This window comes from Sprattus sprattus (genome assembly GCF_963457725.1).
Source record: "Sprattus sprattus genome assembly, chromosome: 7".
In the NCBI taxonomy this organism is placed as follows: Eukaryota; Metazoa; Chordata; class Actinopteri; order Clupeiformes; family Clupeidae; genus Sprattus; species Sprattus sprattus.
In genome coordinates, this window is record NC_137926.1 from 34,288,223 (window position 1) to 34,307,826 (window position 19,604).

Genomic DNA, 19,604 nt, shown 5'->3' on the forward strand with positions numbered 1-19,604 from the left:
ATGTGCATCATCAAGTATACAGAAGGTCTAAACTCTAGTTTGGGTTGAAAAGTGATGAAGAAAAACATGCTAAAAATATAAATACTTAAAGTCGAACCACACCAACAAAACAGGCTACAGCCGTCTGCGCAGCGTATGGCTTATTTTTTTTTATCTTACCTTTGTCTTCGTTGACAACTGTTTTTTTTTTTCAGTTTTCAGTCCAGTGATACAGTATCAAACTCTTTGTTTCAGTCGAATAGCCTGGCTGTTACACACTTCACCTGCTCATCTCATGGCTAGTACAGATCATTATAACCGTTGTATCCGACTCTACTGCGCAGCCTCCTGACCGATCTTACCTACTACAGATTAACTCAGGAGTTCTCTGCTGTAGTCTATACAGATCAACTCACGCTCATTCCAATTAACACAAACCAAATGCGATGCATGTATTCAAATGGCTGTTGGGACTTTCTGAGTAGGCTAAGGCTATACATAGAAACGATGGCAGGTCCAAGATCTACTTATAAATTAGGTTTTTTCTGAATGAGTTTGGTAGGAAGGATTAAACAGGGAACATATCTGCAAGTGAGAGTGAGTTATAAACTGTCCCTGCCACTGTTTTCATTAGTTTTTTATTTGTTTGATGGTTTGCTTTTCCCGACACATTTTATAGGTCTAGCCTACTTATACGCGACACATAGGCCTATGAAGTTGTTGCAATGGACATAATGAGAATGAAAATGGTGAAGGTTATAGGCTACATAATAGCTCATACCGAGAAACATTTCTACGGTACCTTAAGCCAATTAATTTGTACCGATGTTTTCCCTTTTATTTAATGAAGCACATCATGTAATGCTACGCATATCTTGGTCTTACATAGCAGTCAGTGCATAGGCCTACTCTACGTCCGGACAATTTAGGCTTAAGCGTTTGTTTTATCTGAAAACTGAGTTAAGGTTGACTAGAGTGGTCCAGATCAACATTTCCAAAGTAGCCTATCTCTTAGAGAAGGAATGGGAAGATATGGGAAACACATAGAAACGTTAAGGTAGGCTAAAACTTAAGGTATAACTTACAAATGAAGTAACGTTAAGAAGGCTCTGGGAAACGCATTCCAGATCACTGGAGGAGGAGCACGTCTGGCACGTAGGATGTGTCAAAATTCTCTGTGGAGTTTGCAATGCCAAGTTGTTTTCTGAGTTGGAATTTTTAACACGTGAGAGCGAGAAGACAGTGTGAGGTTATTAAGAACATTGGATGAAGTGCACCGAGGTAGTAAAAAAGAAACTGTCAACAATTACACCCATGGACGATAACATTTTCGTGCGGCATCTGAATGGAGAAACGAACTTTCTGCAAATGTGACGGGGATGGTACTCACAGTGATAGGACCTCTGTAAAGCTCCAATAAATATCTAGTTTATGGGGCACACACGATGGCGCATCCTCGGGGCTACCTGTACCAACCGTCAGCTCCCTTAGCACACTACCCGGGTGCCTACAATTCAGGTGTGATCATCGGACCTAGACCTGAGGAAATTGGAAGATCCTCGGGCTCAGCCTTTGCTCCGTATGTCGGATCTACTGCCATCTCGACTCGGTCAGTCAGCTTGAACCCCGTTCACTTCAGGACAGAGGCAGGAAGCGCATTATTCTCTTCGTTTATGGTGAGTGCACAATGCAACAGCTAGATTTGCGAAAAAGTTGTAATGTAAAGGTATTTTGCCACCTTGATTAGGTGAATATCTACATAATTATATAATATTGGGTGATTATTTTAATCACAATAAACGTGTAGGCTATACGTGATCCCAACTTGGGTGCCTTTTGCAAATGCAAATTTCGTAATATTTTGTAGTTATACATGTAACATCTCTTATTGATTCTATGCGTGCGCGCGCGTGTGTGTGTGTGTGTGTGTGTGTGAGGAAGATAGAGAGAGAGAGAGATTATATGTTATTCAAACAAGCATATATGCACAGGCTGTTAATTTTTTTATTATCTTGCCTACTTGAGTAATTCACGTTAACAAACAGAGGAATTTATAATTTAAGAAATTATTCCTTGGTGTGTTAGTGACATTATTGGTGAATAGTGCAAAGTCTTTCACAACAAAAGGATGACAGACTGGTATTTTCAGTATGTTAATGTATTCTTCAGGGATCTCCAGCTGACCACACGTCAAGCATGACTGGGTCTTTAGGGTATCACCCATATGTCGGGCCGCTTGGTGCATATCCCTTTGGAGACCCCACTTATCGCAAAAATGCCACCAGGGATGCCACTGCCACACTCAAAGCCTGGCTTAACGAACATCGAAAAAACCCATATCCAACTAAGGGTGAGAAAATCATGCTGGCCATCATCACCAAGATGACTCTCACCCAGGTGTCGACCTGGTTTGCCAACGCCAGGCGGAGGCTGAAAAAAGAGAATAAGATGACATGGACACCAGGCGCCCGGAGTGAGGACGAGGATGAGGATGACCATATTGATTTGGAAAAACACGACGATGACACGGAATTTATGAAGGCTACTGAATCATCCGGTTCAACCTTCAACTCAGGTAGGCAACTCGGGTAGATTTTTAGGTCAAAAAAGAAGTGCGAGTAAACGTTCATTACATTTTGTATATCCGCCTGTTATTTCACTTACTTTGCCAATTCTACCGTTATACTAGGATCGTTCTAATAAAGTTGCTTTGAATTAAATTCACAAGTATGCTGCTGCTGTTTGTATGACCAACCATCGACACTTTTTCAATTGTGTTGTTTAATCACTGAAAATGGATATGGGTTTGAAATTGTTGGAGTAATAATTCGTGACACTTCTTTGCAGATAACCACAAACCAAGAAAATTATGCGATATCTATAACGAGGACACGAGGTCAGCAGATCCGATTTCCAGTTATTCGGAACGAAAGGACAAGGAAAGTAGGTTGCACGAGGCTGCGATCACTTCTGTAGGGCTGGACGCATTTGCGCACGAAAAACCTTCGCCAACAGAAGGTTTACCATGCGCGCTGTCGCCCTTCAATGGAAGAGGTACTCCAACAACTGCCGTACTGCCACCTCCCCCTAATGCTAAACCTAAACTGTGGTCGCTCGTCGAGATTGCAACTTCCTCGGGTTCTGGGAAGAGCTCGTCCAAGGTCTCTGGAGAGGGTGACTGCACAGTGATATCCACAAGCGTGCGGTCGCCTTCTCTGTCATCACAGTGTCATTTCCTGAATAATGGGATGTTTCCACCTCATATGTACTGCACATCATCGGTGTATACGAGTTTTACGAACTGTGGCTCACTAGGACCTCTTAACGGATCAGGGACCGGCCCGGCAACACACCTGAACGGATTAAATCAGTTAATGTCTCAAAGAGCCGAGGCTTTTGTGCGGGACAGAAAACCCTAAGGTCACAAACATTTGTCTACAAATAACAATAAACCAGAAACATGCAACTAAATGAAATCATTGGAAACTGATACTTTCAACAAACTACGCCATAGCCTCAATTTTGTTAGCAAGATGGACCACTGGTTTTGGGTGACTGAAGGACTGGATTTTGTGGTGGCAGGAGAACGATGTGTAGACTGATTGCTCCCAAACTACTACGAATGGACACACAAAGTCCGTTGTCTCTGTTTGCGGTTCCTCTGCCTGTTCCTTCTCTTCGGCTAAGCTGAAAAAGACCAGTAGATGAACTACTAATTTTCAGTGGTAAATCCTTTTGAACCAGCATAACGAAACTGTTCGCTAGAAATAATCGTTTTTGCGCACGAATCATTAATTTTATATATATGAATTTTGTTTGTTTATTGTTTAAATTAATTAAATGAATTGTCCAATTGTTTTTAACCCATAGTACTATTCACGCCCTGCAAATTTAATTTGCATCATCCATCGTTGGTCCTGCTGGTTACATATTCGTATTTGAGTTGTTCATTTTACATTTGCAGAATGTATTCAGTGTCTTTGAAGTAACACATGAAATGTTATAATGCTGTGTCAATATTTCTGTAAAATGGACATCATACGATCAAAACAAATACTTAGTAGAAAAAATTCCTACATAGAACAAATTATGTCAGGCTGTCAAGACAAGCCGGCTGCAGGTGAAAAGACTTCATGATACAGATACATTACTAACTAGATACAGTGACCTGTCATAGCAATGCTTGTTAAGGTCAGTGTTAACATGAACTTACTGAAGGGTAAATATTTTAAAACAAAACCACTCAGCTGATTTGCTCCTGTGTTGAGAAAAGTGACTATTTCACCAACTGTCCTCCACCCATGGTTTGTGCAGACCTGAGTGCAGACCTGAAGACGTCAGTGCTACAGTGTGTGAATAATCTTTTGCAGTCAACTGCAGGGGAGCAATGAATGGTATGACTCATATTTGACAAAAAATTCTGTATGAATATATTTTTTCCTTTGATTTCCAATGCCAATATAGTGAAACATCTCTATTTTGAGATCAAGACAATGGGACATGTTTATAGGTTAAGTGTGCATTGTTGGCAGGACTTGATGTATCATTACTAGCTCAAAAGTTTGAGACAAGATTGATGCTTGTCTTATGGACTTTCTTTTATGCATCTTGAAACTGGTGAAATGGCAACTGCCTTGTTTGAAACAACCAGAAAAAAAAACTGATACTTAATTGTAAGCAATATCTTATGTTAAGATGTGAACTTTACCCAGTTTCACAGGCAGGGGGCAGACTTTCACAACATACCAAGCAGAGTAACTAAACGTTCTTCATATAGCAATGGATTCAGATGTAGTTGGACCAAACACTTTTTGGTCAGGAAAACAATCAAGTTCATGAACAATGAAAGGTAAACCTGTATATATTCAGCCACATTTGCTATGTACACATTGTATCTATTAGAAATCACCATTATCCACATTCACATCACTGGTCACCGCTGTCTTAAATAAAGCTGTATATTAGCAGAACTCATAACCATAATACAACACACAGATACCTTTTTATACCTTTAATGCTGCCTCAGACATGAATTTCAACCAAATGTTTGTTTACAGTTGTAGTAGATGTAGTAGTTAGCTTCTCCGGAATGGACCTGTGTGGGATCAGATTCCAATCATAACACCAATATAGTGTTGGCTGTTATAGGAAAGGGATAGTAAATACTTATCTAATTAACAAACTTCAAAATGTTCCAAGCTTTTGCATTTGAATGTATAACCTGACAAAGCAATTACAACAACATCAAACTTTCACAACATGTGTATGGAGGACCAAACCTGCCATATTTACAAATTAATGAATAAATAAATAAATGTCCACATCCATGCATTTAGACAGAAATAAATGGATAAATGTATTAATTAATGCACAATTGTCAATCAATAGTTACTTATAATTTACATTTATGTATGTATTTATTTATTCATTCATATATTTATTCATTCATTCATTCATTCATTTATTTATTCATTAATTTATTCATTCATTCATTCATTTATTTATTTATTCATTCATTCGTTGTTCCCAATATGATAATGAGAGGAGGCCAGTAGGCGTGGAAACTGACGTGGAAACTGACGTTCAGACCTTTTGCAATCAATCCAGAGCCTTGATGATACTGATTTAATGCTATGGCTTTGTATCAGATCGCCATGTTATTGCTCTCAGGTTGTGCTTTAGGGTGACCAAACGTCCTCTTTCACCCGGACATTCCGAGACCTAAACATTTTTGGGATTCCAAAAGTCATCGGATATTTGTGTTTCTGGGTCTTTTACAAACTCGTTTTTAAGCCCTTACAAGTTTTGGAAAGGGTATCTCCCTTATGTTCCACCCTCTTGCGCGAGCTCTGACTAGAGAGAACTGTCATAGGTCATCGACAGCCCTCTCAGTGTTGCCAGGTGCACAATAATGATCCTCCAAATACGATCATTTTGAGCATTTGGCACGATACTGAGCACTTTGCCGGCCCCACTAGGTGCATTGTTTACAATAACGGTGATTTCCTTCACAGGAAAGGTACCCCATATTCAAAACCATAGTAGGCTAAGTTAACAAATATTGTAGCCTGGATACCAGCCTGAACCCCGCCCACAAAATGTTTGGTCTGACTAGAATTATGAGTATGACATCGTCAGGCTACAAATATTGTCTAGGAAAAGTGATCTGCGTGATAGCCCGATGGGCGTCTCTGCTGCGCAAATTAAAACCTGTGTGTGTGTTTTGTGCCACTTAAACTAGTTCTAAAGTATGCCAGTGGGACTTTTTTCCCCCGCAATATTGACATTTCGGAATATTGGCCTTTCGGAACACTGGGCCGTCCCCAGAGTGCCTACGGGACTTTTAGATCTTACACAAGGTACCCTGAGAGATTATTAGAGGGACACATCGTTTTTGTTCGTATTTCCAAAGCCCAAAACATAGGAGGAAAGTTGCCAGTTGTGGATTAAACAGTGTGGGAGACACCACTCCCAACTCAATATATCGCAAAATACACATATGTCTGCTCCAAAATAAATGAAGCTGCTTGCAGTTAGCTAGCTATCTATCGCTAGTTATGATGACTAACTATCTTGTTGAGAGAACATCCCCTAACAGTTGTGGTTCATGGCAACTAGTATTATTACCATCAGAAGTACATAACTAGTCTCTCCAACAAATGTGTAAATGTTAAAATCAAAATGTTAATGTTACTGTCAAAATGCTAATGTTACTGTTTGAACAATTGCAGTCTGAGCTATCCTCCTAGCTACTAGCTATAGCAAACGCCACCTATTTGCCAGGAGCTCAACACACTACATCAGTTGTTGAACAAAACGTCCCAAAAGGCCATTAATAACTTTTTATATTTAAATCTTTGTAGAATTTTGTGAATGGGAAGCCTACTCCTGAGTATCCCATGGTATGCATAAGCACAACCTGAGAGCAATAACATGGCGATCTGATACAAAGCCATACTTAATCAGTATCATCAAGGCTCTGGATTGATTGCAAAAGGTCTGAACGTCAGTTTCAACGTCAGTTTCCACGCCTACTGGCCTCCTCTCATTATCATATTGGGAACAACGAATGAATGAATAAATAAATGAATGAATAAATAAATGAATGAATAAATGAATGAATGAATGAATGAATGAATGAATGAATGAATGAATGAATGAATGAATGAATGAATGAATGTATGAATAAATATATGAATGAATAAATAAATACATACGTAAATGTAAATTATAAGTAACTATTGATTGACAATTGTGCATTAATTAATACATTTATCCATTTATTTCTGTCTAAATGCATGGATGTGGACATTTATTTATTTATTCATTCATTTGTAAATATGGCAGGTTTGGTCCTCCATACATGTGGAGAGTTTTATTAAAAATAAGATAAATACGTTATATTAACAATACATTGCTTAACCAAAATACAGCTTTGCAGATCATAAAACACATACAAATACAATCACTGATAGAAAATATGATTCGAAGTGTAAATTATGTCATCTGATAGTTTCATAGTTCATAGTATTTGACACGACACTACCCTCTTCACCATACCCTCAGCAATGAGCTACATATTGCTGTCATTGTCATTGAATGTGGACTTGTTACAGATGAACCTCTGTGTTTTGAAGACTGAGTCTCCATGAGCTGAAAGTTAAGGCAGTCCAAAATAAAGACAATGGGATTCCAGAGGATTAATACTCTAACACCAAGCTGTTCATGGGCCTCCAGATGACTAAAACTCTAACATCAAGCTGTTCATGAGGTTCATTAACTTGGGACAAATGGAACATTTGGACCATAAGAATGGAATGGGTGGTAGTCACTGGAGAATAATAAAATGTAATTTCACATGGCAATAACCTTATTTTGTAAATTAGTTTTAGTCACTTGTCAGTGATCTCACACGTTAAAATCAAAGAAAAAATAAGGAATTGGTGGACAATAACGTAATGACCAAGTTTGCAGTATTTTTAGGAGTTTCAAAGAACATTAAGCTTTAGTTGTGGATTACCTCAATCTAAGCCTGCGGAAGTCCACATTATGCCTGACCTTAGCTCTTGAAAGTTCGGAGATGGAACATCAGCCATTGTTTCATCCCCTTCATTGACTTCGCCTGCTAATGAAAGCACCACAGTACATCACATGAAGTTCAGATGGTCACTTTTTCTTTCCCTTGTGACCTCAATAATGAGAATTGATTTAATTTGTCTTCCAAAGATGAACTTCTACCTCCACCTCTCTGCTATAGAAGGACAGCTGATCAGTTCTCATAGTTTTCATGGTGGCATGGTAACAATGGAACAGTGGACAAGGATGATAAATTCCATCTTTAATATTTAATAGATTATAAATGGCAAATATCTCTCAAATGCAAGAATTCCAAATTTGAGTTGATGTGCTTTTATTTTCTGTAATAATGGGTAGCCTATGATTTTTAGCTAGCGGGTTGCAAAACATACAGAGAGGATGGAACAATGGCTATGGCTAAATAACAACATCACGCTGGGAGCTGCATGTACACGTCTATCGGACGCAGACTTATCTCAAGGTAACAAACAATGTTCTATAAACATCAGTGCCCCATTAACCTAACAGTGAAAACAATTACAATAGCAGACAACCTTTGTAAGACAACATGTATTTAATGCAGTACCTACAATGAAATTCTGCTTTTAAATAGCATGTTTGAAAAAAACTGAGCACTCCTTTTTAAAAAGTGGGTTATGGGACAGTACTGGATTAACTGACACCCTCGCAAAGTCTAGAATATGAGAATTACTTTTTACAGGCTTATAAATCACAGCTAGGTAATACGAGGTATGCTATTTTCTGTACTTAAAGGTGAATACAATCAAAACATTTCTCAATGAAGGCTTAAACCTGCTTAAACTGTCATTCTTTAATGTCATAAGGCTGTAAAATATCCGTGGACACATTACAGGTATACAAATATCTGATATCCTGGGATGGAAATAATTTGGAATAAATAATTTTTCCTGACCATGGTCCTGACCGCTCTCATGCATTGTGTGTTCATTAAAAATGATTTGTCGGGCATGCACCTCTCCTTTTATTCCACACATGAACACTCCTGAAGTATTATTATAGAATATTATTATTGCTATTTCAAATAGCAGTTTGTCATTTCCAAAAGGTCACCCAGGTGGTTCTTCATTTTGTGATGTAGAGATTAAAAAAAATCCTTTCCCCAAGCATGATTACAGAGAGAGAAAGCATCAGGTCTGGTGGACAGACTCAAATGTTTTCCCTTTTTATATTCCTCGACATGCTTGAATATGTCGGCGCGTAAATACAGTACTAAGACAGATTGGCTGCATTTTCATACACATATTATAAACACATATTAGGCAGACAGATATTGGTGACTCCCGAGGAGGTTCTCCTATGCCCAGTCAAACAGCACAAAAGGGTCCTCCAGGCTGGAGAAATTGATTTAATTTTTGACCCAAATCACTAGAGACGGTGATGGCTCAATTTGCTTAATAATAGATGGGGGCTCTGTCTCTCAGAAAAGAGATTTAAATGGTCCTGCATGGTACCATTATTTTGAGCTTGAGGTCAGATGGAGAGGGAGGGAGGGAGTAGTTAAACAGGCAGCTGCACTCATGCCGGGATCGTATTTAATTGAAAGGATCATTATAAGCAGCACAGCAGCACCCAATAGTCCTCTCTTCCATACAAATAATCTCATGCCGAGCAAAGGCAGCCCACTGATATATGAAGCTGCCACAATCACTGACCCTTTAAAGTGATCATATTCTCAGTTGTGGGAAAAGTGAAATAAGGCATGCTTTGAAAATGAAGGCCTGCAATCTTTCACTGTCTACTTGCATTTCTTTCTATCCATTGCCACCCATTAAAGTAACCTTGTTGCCTTGCTATACTATTCCAAGACACCAGTCGGAGTGTGCCATTGTTCAAATATGTCCCAATGTTCTGATGATCAGAGCAGTATGTCTTTGCAGAGGTGTGTACAGTTGGTGCTGTCCATGTTTGTGATGTATGATAACATCTTATGATGTATGATAACATTTTCCAGACAGTGAGGGTGCGGCACCTAATGTTGATAGCTTCACAAATACAGAACACTTTACATTTTCACGTTTTAGATACAGAAGACACAGCTGACCTGACTGTAGCATCTTGCAGTAGGACTGCAAAAGTCTGATTCTGTTATTGTTGCATTCAATCAATTCATTGTTTTCTGGAACAGTTTGATTAGACAAAAAAAAGAGGATAAGGTTATAGATAATGAATGTTATTCTAAATGTCTAGACAATGACTAGATCAACTGGTGACTCATACACTGGAGTACAAAGAATTAGGATGGACAAGTCCTAAACTACTAATTTGGACACTACAATTACAACTGGGCTTCTAAAATGTATGGCTTGCAGCGGGTTGTATAGTAAAGACACTTTTTACAAGTGCACTTTTATAAACAAATTAACAAGTTGGGGTTTGAAGTAAAGAATCCTTCTCCAGCTTATTAACACAATTCATCATAGTGGTTCTAAATCAGTACCATGCTATAAAATGATCATTTGTCTCTGACAGAGCACTCATACATTTTCAGAAGTAAGCAATTGCTGTGAGTTAAATAATCAATATATACGTATATAATAATAATAATAATAATAATAATAATAATAATAATAATAATGCTAGTACAAATTTCTTCCAAAAAAGCTCTTTTGGTTATTCAGTTTTAGATAGGATTGCGTTACAGTTTTTTACGATCGGATACACACTAAAATCAAAAGTATTACACAATTATCAAAACCTTCACTCAAGGAGCAAAACAACAGCTCAGATTTGCACAACTATAAGCACATTTAAACATCACACTTTTTGCGAAACCATACACACAAGTGATTTGCAAAGCACTAAACACACTTTTATGCTTTAGTCACAGACGTATATCAAGAGGTCACTTCCTTGCAATTCCAAAACACTGACTGCCAAATTACCACACCTATGAGCCAGTCAAATAAACACAGCCATCAAGTGCCCAAACACATGATTGCTTAATTGTAGACACAACAAACAGGTTTAAGCACTATAGATATGCAGCAGGGTAGCATAAGCGGTTTAGCGAGCTAAATTCCAGGCAAAAAAAAGACAACGCCCCTTTATAGAGTTCGGCGAAGCAACTTCTGATTAATAACCATGGTAATTAATTGCTTAGCACTAACCTGCCCCAGGGCAGGCTAACCAAAGTTTAGCTGGCTAAACTTGCCACACCCACGCCAAAAGGAGGGATCCCATTGACAAGGAGTCATATTATAGTTTGATTAGCGTAGGAAGAGTTCTTTGCGATCGCCAAGAAGATCCATTTTTCCATCATGATGAGTTCTTGTATGAGCGCTACCGATCCACCCGACAAGGAATAATTAATTTAGAAGACCTTCTCGAGTCATTTATTGCATACACCACCGTCGAACATTGAATGTCTTCACTTTCTTGCGAGTGGTAGCCTTCATTTTTGTAATGTCGGCGATGCGGAGAACAAAGCACTCATAATTATATGACAGTGGTAGCCTATTAGTACAGTTGAGACATTGGTACAGTTGATAAACCCGAAATAACTTTCATGTGCAGCCTGAGACGTGATTTTTAGTTTGCACATGAATACTAATGTTTTCTTTGATCCCAGGAAATTTGAGCACATAACCCATCTCCATTACGGAGATATTGGCTAAAGTTGTTTTACCTACTTTAACTTACATCATTGCAAACGTTTAGTTTTGCAAACGTGTCTAGTTTTTTTGCAGTAGTGAATGGTGGATGGTGGAGGTGGATGGTAAGGTGGGTGCATGAAGAGAAATACACACAATTTCTTTTCATTGCTTCAATTTATTGAATTTCTTATTACAGTTTTTATCCATTGCTTTGGGCAATTTCACGAAACCGAAATTACATTCTCATAGCTCTTGGTGCATTTGGCAAAATAGCCTATATGTTTCTGCACAACTACATAGATCACCTTCAAAAGGTCATATCTCACCCAAAACAGTTAAGTCAAGCTTCAAAACCAAATCATTTTCTCATAAAAATAGTCAGTGCCCCCAAAATGAAAAGTTCCTTCCCGAAAAGAAAAGGACATTCTCCAAGCTTTAAATATATTTGCCAAAATAACCTAGATGGTTTATCAAAACACTATGGCACACCTGCAAAAGGTCATATCTCTCCCAAAACAGACAACTCATCAATTAAAACTAATTCCTTTTCTCATACTGATAGTCAGTGCCCCCAAAATGAAAAGTCCCTTTGGTATTGTTTAAGCACTGCAGGTCAAAACGTTTAGATGTTTTGGCAGTTTGTCAGTAGACCATAGAAATATCCCTCATGTGCACATTTCAATCTTGGCTTAGTCCTTTGACACTGAATGGTTACTGTAGTAGATGTTTTCTTTCCAGAATACTATGTGTATCAAACAGAAACAAATTCAAGAGGAGCCAACAAGGTTTCACATGACGAACTGTATTGGACTCATGCCATGGAAATTGTTACAGTATGTAATTGCAAAACAGAAACAGAAAATGTGTACAGCAATCAACACTGTCAAACAAAAAGAACATCATAACTAAAATTAAGTATAGCCTACACTACTGTAACAAAACATACAGAAGGAAAGGAAGTCTTCAGTCTTCGTCCTCACTCCCCTGCTCAGCCTCACGCTCACGTCTGTCTGGCCACAGATTCTCATCTACATCGCATCTTATGTTCTCCCTTGCAATGCAACGTGGGAAGAATCAGCGTGCATGCCGCAACCATCCCCTGCAATGATCAGCCGTTACATCCTCACAAGCAGCATCCATTGCTTGGAGGAGGGACCTCTGATTTAGAGCCCGATGCTCTTAGACCCTCCACCCTCAAGCTGAAAAAAACTCCTCAATAGGATTTAGAAATGGGGAGTAAGGGGCTAGGAGCACCATCACCATCCTTTGATGGGCAGCGAACAACACCCTGATGAGCGGGCCACGGTGAAAGTTGAGATTGTCCCACACAATCACATATGTCGGCAAGTGAGGCCCTACCAAACCCCCCTCATGTAGAGGGATAAGATCAACATAAAGGCGGTCTAAGAACACCAGGAGCTTCTGGGTGTTGTATGGGCCGGTACTTGGAAAGTGGGTGACTACCCCGTTTTCGGATATCGCAGCACACATTGTGATGTTGCCCCCGCGCTGTCCTGGGACATCCACCATTTGAATTATCGAGGACACTGTAGAGCGTGGCACATTAGGCTGAACTCTACGACCTGCCTCTGCCATTGTGAGGCCATGGTTGACCACATGGTCGACAAGAGTAGTCCGAATTTCATCTGGTACTGGTTGTCTTCGTCCTCTTCGGCCTCTTCTCCCTACTCCACCACCACGCACCCTTGCTCCTCTTCCCCCTTCTCCACCACCACGCACCCTTGCTCCTCTTCCTCCTCTTCCGCGAACAGGCAGTTGCCCTTGCTTGTTTGGTGCTTCCATGTTCATACTTGTCAACTGTACTGAACTTTGTCAAGCCCTAGATGTTTGGTGGAAACATTTATACTCCTGGATAGCACCTGTCAGCTAACTAAAATTACTGAGTGATTGGTGATCGGATGTGAGAAACTCCCCCTTGATTAGAAAAGTTCTAGTTGCACCTGAAAAAATGAAGCCGATGATCCAAGAGATCCATATTACAGTATATACCATGATGTTTTTCATGGTATTATGTGCCTGAACGATTGTGACAGTGGAGTGAACTATTCTGCAGGTGATGATGTACAGAAGGAAATTATGCCATCATGTTTTGCAGCGAACAACCACTTGACTGAGAAGCAACAGTCAGTTTAGACCAGCAAGATGTATTCAATTGGTAATTGGGCTAACTGAAGGCAATTGTACCTAACCATTTGCACAGATGTGCCAAAACATTTGAAATGTGTGAAAGCTGTAGGCAATTGTACTTGTCATTTGCAAGGAGTTTCTAAAACAATTGCAATTTGATTAAAGGTATGAGAAATGCCAATCGGTTTTGAACAAGTGCCCAGTGGTTTGGAGGTTTGCACGTGTTGTTTTGAGAATGTAATTTCTGTTTCGTGAAATTGCCCAAAGCAATGGATGAAAAAATCATTTAGCAGACGGTTTTATTCAAAGCGATTTAAAACTACAATTCCTACAAAGGTGAGGGGAGACGAACCGGAGATCTGCTGCATTCAAACCATACGCTCTACCCGCTGCACCAAAGTCACATATTTGACAATAGAAAAGATATCACGAGTTATCCAGCATATAGACAGTTTCTTATATTGCTGTCGCAGCCGCGGGAGTGTTGAATTTTGACATGATTATGGTCTTGAATTCTTCATAATGCGTTCATGATCATATCCTGCCTTAGCGGAGAAAAAAATTAGTCTTTTTCTTTGAGTTTAGACCATTGTACCTTTCAAAAAAATCATGGTTTTGGTGATCGACCTTTCTTGCCTTTTAAAGCAGGACGTGCACGCGCAATTTAGCTGACGAGTTTAGCGTGGGACAACTTAACTTGACGATATTTTATCTTAGCGCACATCGCCAGACCGGCTTGGCCTGTTCTCATTTAGCGAGCTATATTATCTCATGTCGCGAGCTAAATTAATTATCTTAGCTTCAGTTGTACGCCGAACAGGGCCCAGATGAGTAACTGTAATCTGTCTTCAACCAAAATGGAAGGGTCAGAAGAAGAGGAAGAAGAGTGAGGGAGAGAGGGGGAATCCACAGAGGAGTAGAAGTAGGAAGAGGAAGAGGCCGAGGCCATGCCATGATGCTGAGGTCAAGGTGGAAGTAGAAGTTTTCACGTTTGTCTGATATTTGCTGAGTTTACAGTGTTATGCACACTACTGAAGTAGCATGAAAACTGGGACATGTTTTGTTGTGATTCTCCATGTTGACTGATTTGAGAATTACAAATACGTAATATTTTCATCAGCATTGGTCTTGTGTAGTGTTTTTACTGTATTGTGTATTTTCACTTTCTCTGTGTACTTCACTTACACTACTCTAATCACTGAGAAGTAGAATTGTTAAAAGTGTTTTAGGTTTATAACAGAAGTGTGTACAAACAGAATCAGTCATATGAAATGTGTGTGTTTCATATGGTAACAAAATATGGTTTTGTTAAATTAGTGTATAGATTTTACAAGAGTGTTTCATTTTGCAATGGATCTGAGGTGTTTTGCTCATTGGGTGTGTGGTTGTGCTTATTGTGCGAGGTGTGTGTGAAACAAAACCAAGCAGTCAAAATGTCTGTATCCGATCGTAAAAAACTGTAATCGTATCAAGGCATGTGTTATGCAGAATGTGCACATGACCATTTCACTTCACCCATTTACAACAGGAAAGCAGATATAGTTATTGCTTTCTAGTAATGTCAAATAGATTTCTAAAAATGTTTTACAGTAATTTACAGTATAAATGGAAAATTGTATTCCTCAGTGCCTGAGGGGCTGTAGTCACAGATCTGATCTGATAACCGCAATGCTGTGCCATCAAGAGGGGGAAGAAGAGTGGTGAGAGAACATATGTTGATCCCAGTCCTGGAGTACAATAGATGGAGGCAATGGAGTGCATGGCAGGGGTGCATAGGGGTAAGGAGTTTTTGAAGGTGGGGGGCCACAGAGGCAGGAGATTGTGGTGACATTCACAGGAGGCGAGTGTGTAGGGTAATAGGCTAAGGGGACATGAGAACGGGGGGAGGAGCCGGCTGGAGGGATGAGAGGGTATGGTGGCTCATGTCGGAGACATGTGTAGTACTGCAAGTGAAGTGAAGGTGAAGGGAATTGCATTCACAGGGGAAGCCAGAGGGACAAAACACAGGTGGGAAGGGTACAACGTGAGTGGAGTTAGCATAGCAGGGATGCAGAGGAGGTGCCATAATCAGGGGAGAGCAGATGTTGGTCCTTAGGCCCACCCCATGTGGGGCTGTTCCTTATTGTGGTGACATTTTAGTTTGTATTATTATGACCGCCGCGTGACAGCTGGATCCGGCCCGAACGCGTACATATGCCTGACTGATATCACCTATAGCGCCACCTGTTGGTGGTTGGAAACTTCACTTTGTTTCCACACCTCGCATGTGATTGAACTCCTCCTACAGATTTAATGGTAATGCCTTCAAACGTGGTCAGGTTACTTTTCAGCAATGAGGAATTAAAGTTATGAGAGTCTTTTACAAAGTTTGAAGGGTGTGGGCGTGGCAGACCTTCAAACTATGCACTCTTCACAACTCCAGTCACTTATAACTTATGCATATATTGTCGAAAGTGCACGAAATTGATAGGGTGGATCATTATGAGACCCTCTGAATGCATGCCAAGTTTCGTGCAATTTTGTCCATGGGGGGCCATACAATATTTTTTTTTAATGTGACTGTACACTAACTGGCCTGTAGGTGGGCTGACACAGTTACGAATATCCCGAGAACTGTAGGGCTTAGGAGGGCCACATGTTTTTTGTATGTTTGTCTAAAGGGGCCATGTCAACCCATCCCATAACCACTCATTTTATGTATAGCACCACCTCCTTAAAAATGAAAAAGCAAACATGAGGTGACGTAATTGCAGGTAACTCTGGCTGACATGGTCAAAACTGCACCATAATGCATGGTCAAAACTGCAACAGATACACACACATACACAGTAGACATCGTATGCACACATACACACACAGTAGACATATGTACGCATCAAGGCTTTGAACCGGTTCACGGAACGAAAACGAAAACCAGAAACTTTTGATGTTTTGCTAGGAACAGAAACGAAACCAGAAACTTTAAAAAAAATTATGTTCCGGATCAGAATCGTTTCCCTAAAATAATGGTAACCGGTTAATAACGTAATTTTTTCGCTCTTTCACAAGATTCCTAAATGCAATATGATTGGTGATGTTCTCTTCCGGTCGTTCACTTAGAGAACCTTGCCGCGCACCGCCAGCTAGTAGCCTTATCGGATCAAATCTATAGCCACCAGTCTCTCAAACTCAATCTTAAGAAGAGGTAAATATTGTACCAAGTATCTCACACATGTTTGTTTTTAAATAGGAATTCTATAAGATAGGCTACGAATTTCTAATGCATTGTTGTAAAAATCTGCAGGGTCAAGTTAAGGGAATTATAGCTAAGTTATACAGTTAGCATTGGCAGTAGACTACCTGGCTATTGCCCAGCATAACCTACCCTAGTTTGTTAAGTCTTTATTTAAAACGTAGGCTAATACGGTAGTTCTCATATTTGGAATTTTAACTTTTTTGTTCAGATGGGAAGACATTGCGAGAATCCTATGCGGCAGCATTATTCATTTGACCCCGCGACTAACAAATCCAAATACAACATTGATGGATGTATGTAGATACCATTGTAGTTTTGTAATATTATTATTGTCTTTGTTGACAAAAATGCACTGATTGGGCCCTGACGAGGTTTGGCCAAATGCTGTTATGTTTTGTTTGCCCAATAAACAACATGGCATACATTTTCCTTGTCTTAACTCATGTATAATACTTACAAAATGTCAGAATTACAGTTGCCGCTTACATAATGTAGCCTATAGTGCTTTTTTAATGTTTATTGACAAGATAGAGACATATAAGATTATTTTAAAGTCCTAATGATCAGCCTACTTATTTGTATGTCCCGCAGCTGACATGGAACACTATTAACCGGTTCAGGAACTTAATTTTTTTGTTCTAACCGGTTCAGGAACGTCAATTTTAGGGTTGGAACGAAAACCGGAAACGTTAAAATACTGTTTCTGTTCGGAACGAACCAATTGGGAAAAAATTCTGGTTCAACGCCCTGCTCAGAAGTGACGTTGGGCATTGGCAGCGCGAGATGTTCAGAACAAGTTAAACTTCTAGCTCAGTAACATCAACAGCTAAGAAAGAAGGTAAGAAAAATAGTCGGAAAACTTTGATTTGCAAGGGAAGCAGGCAAGTGTTGGCGTTGTTACAGTATATAGCCTACAATGTGGTGAAATTTCGAAATGAATAGGCTCAAGTCAGCGTTTCCTTAATATGCTTTCTTTCATTTTGCAAAAAAACAGTAGGCTATATTACCATATTAAAATGGTGTACCAAATTGCGTTTTATTACAATGATAAAAAATTGTAGGCCTACTAGCCTATTGGATCAGTCTCCTTTCAAGAACAGGCAAGAACTTTCTAGCCTCCTGTCACCGCCTCCCCCATGGCACATCGGCCTTATTTGACACGCCCTTTTCTGAGCTGAACGATCGGTGTAAACCACCTCTCTCGAAAGGCTCAGACATCGGCGGAAAACGACCGGATCACATCTAGGCGTGTGCTACATGAGGCAATTGTAACCGCATCGCGAGTTTCGATTGGATCACATTGACACATGTATAAGGGGCTACTGATCCACTTAGTACTGTGTTCCTTTACACAGATCCACTTAGTACTATGTTCCTTTAAACAGATCCACTTAGTACTATGTTCCTTTAAACAGATCCACTTAATACTGTTCCTTTAAACAGATCCACTTAGTACTGTGTTCCTTTACACAGATCTACTTAATACTATGTTCCTTCACACAGATCCACTTAATACTATGTTCCTTTAAACAGATCCACTTAGTACTGTGTTCCTTTACACAGATCCACTTAATACTGTGTTCCTTACACAGATCCACTTAATACTGTGTTCCTTTAAACAGATCCACTTAGTACTGTGTTCCTTTACACAGATCCACTTAATACTGGGTTCCTTACACAGATCCACGTGTGTTCCAGGGAAGCACACTGATCAAGTGTAATAGGGGATTTGACTCTGCATGTGATGATCATTGCATGGGAAGTGCCTGTATGGGGCTCACCAGCACCTCCTTGCTGAGCTGAAAGTCACATGTGCTCTCCCAGGGAGGAAGAAGCTCAGCTGGGGTGGCCTCATCAACATCCACACCGTGCTGTCAGTCTGCTTATCCAGCACGGCGGCTATGGGGAACGGCAGCGCATGAAGCTAATCATGCATATAATTAAGTTATGACTTTTAGGAGCACGGGAGCCTGACCCCTACATATCAGGTTAAGCAGGGCGTCACCTGAATGATTAGAAATGATTATGAAAATGGAAATGAAAACTTAATTACTCACAAGATTGTGGGCTTTGCTCTTGATGGACAGACACAACATAGGGCAGAACAGCAGAGGAGGAGAGGAGACTCATTTAGGGTGACCATTAAGTACTTTCCTGGAAAGTAAATGCAGATAGGAGAACAGCCAAGGGGGAGAGCTTAGATTAAGGGCTGAAGCACTGCTGGAGGAAGCACCTGGGGAATATGGGCTGTTGTGGGTGTTGACATGGCCCCCTCCTTGGTTAATAGTTCACTGGTTTAATAATAAATGGTTGGGGAATAGTTTAACACCAGACAGTCTTCATGCATTATTTTAACAGTGGGTGGGTGAGAATATCTATCATTTTAGTACATTTTTGAAGAAACACATTCCACTTGAGTTCGCTGACAGGGATGTAGTCATTGAATGTATGCTGTCAGTAAATGTATCCAGCAATGGAAGTGCCGGCAAAATGAAGTAATAGAACACACATAACAAAAATGTAGTAATAGA

At 39.9% G+C, this 19,604-nt stretch overlaps 1 protein-coding gene across 1 annotated transcript; it reads left to right on the plus strand.

Moving 5' to 3' along the window:
* Positions 1-1,424: 1,424 nt before the first annotated feature.
* irx5b (iroquois homeobox 5b) lies at positions 1,425-18,995 on the plus strand (the record flags this gene model as incomplete). Its single annotated transcript, XM_080841810.1, has 4 exons — positions 1,425-1,655; positions 2,149-2,554; positions 2,827-3,153; positions 18,898-18,995. The coding sequence occupies 4 exons, from the start codon at positions 1,425-1,427 to the stop codon at positions 18,993-18,995; spliced, it is 1,062 nt and encodes a 353-aa protein (XP_080697936.1).
* Positions 18,996-19,604: the final 609 nt, after the last annotated feature.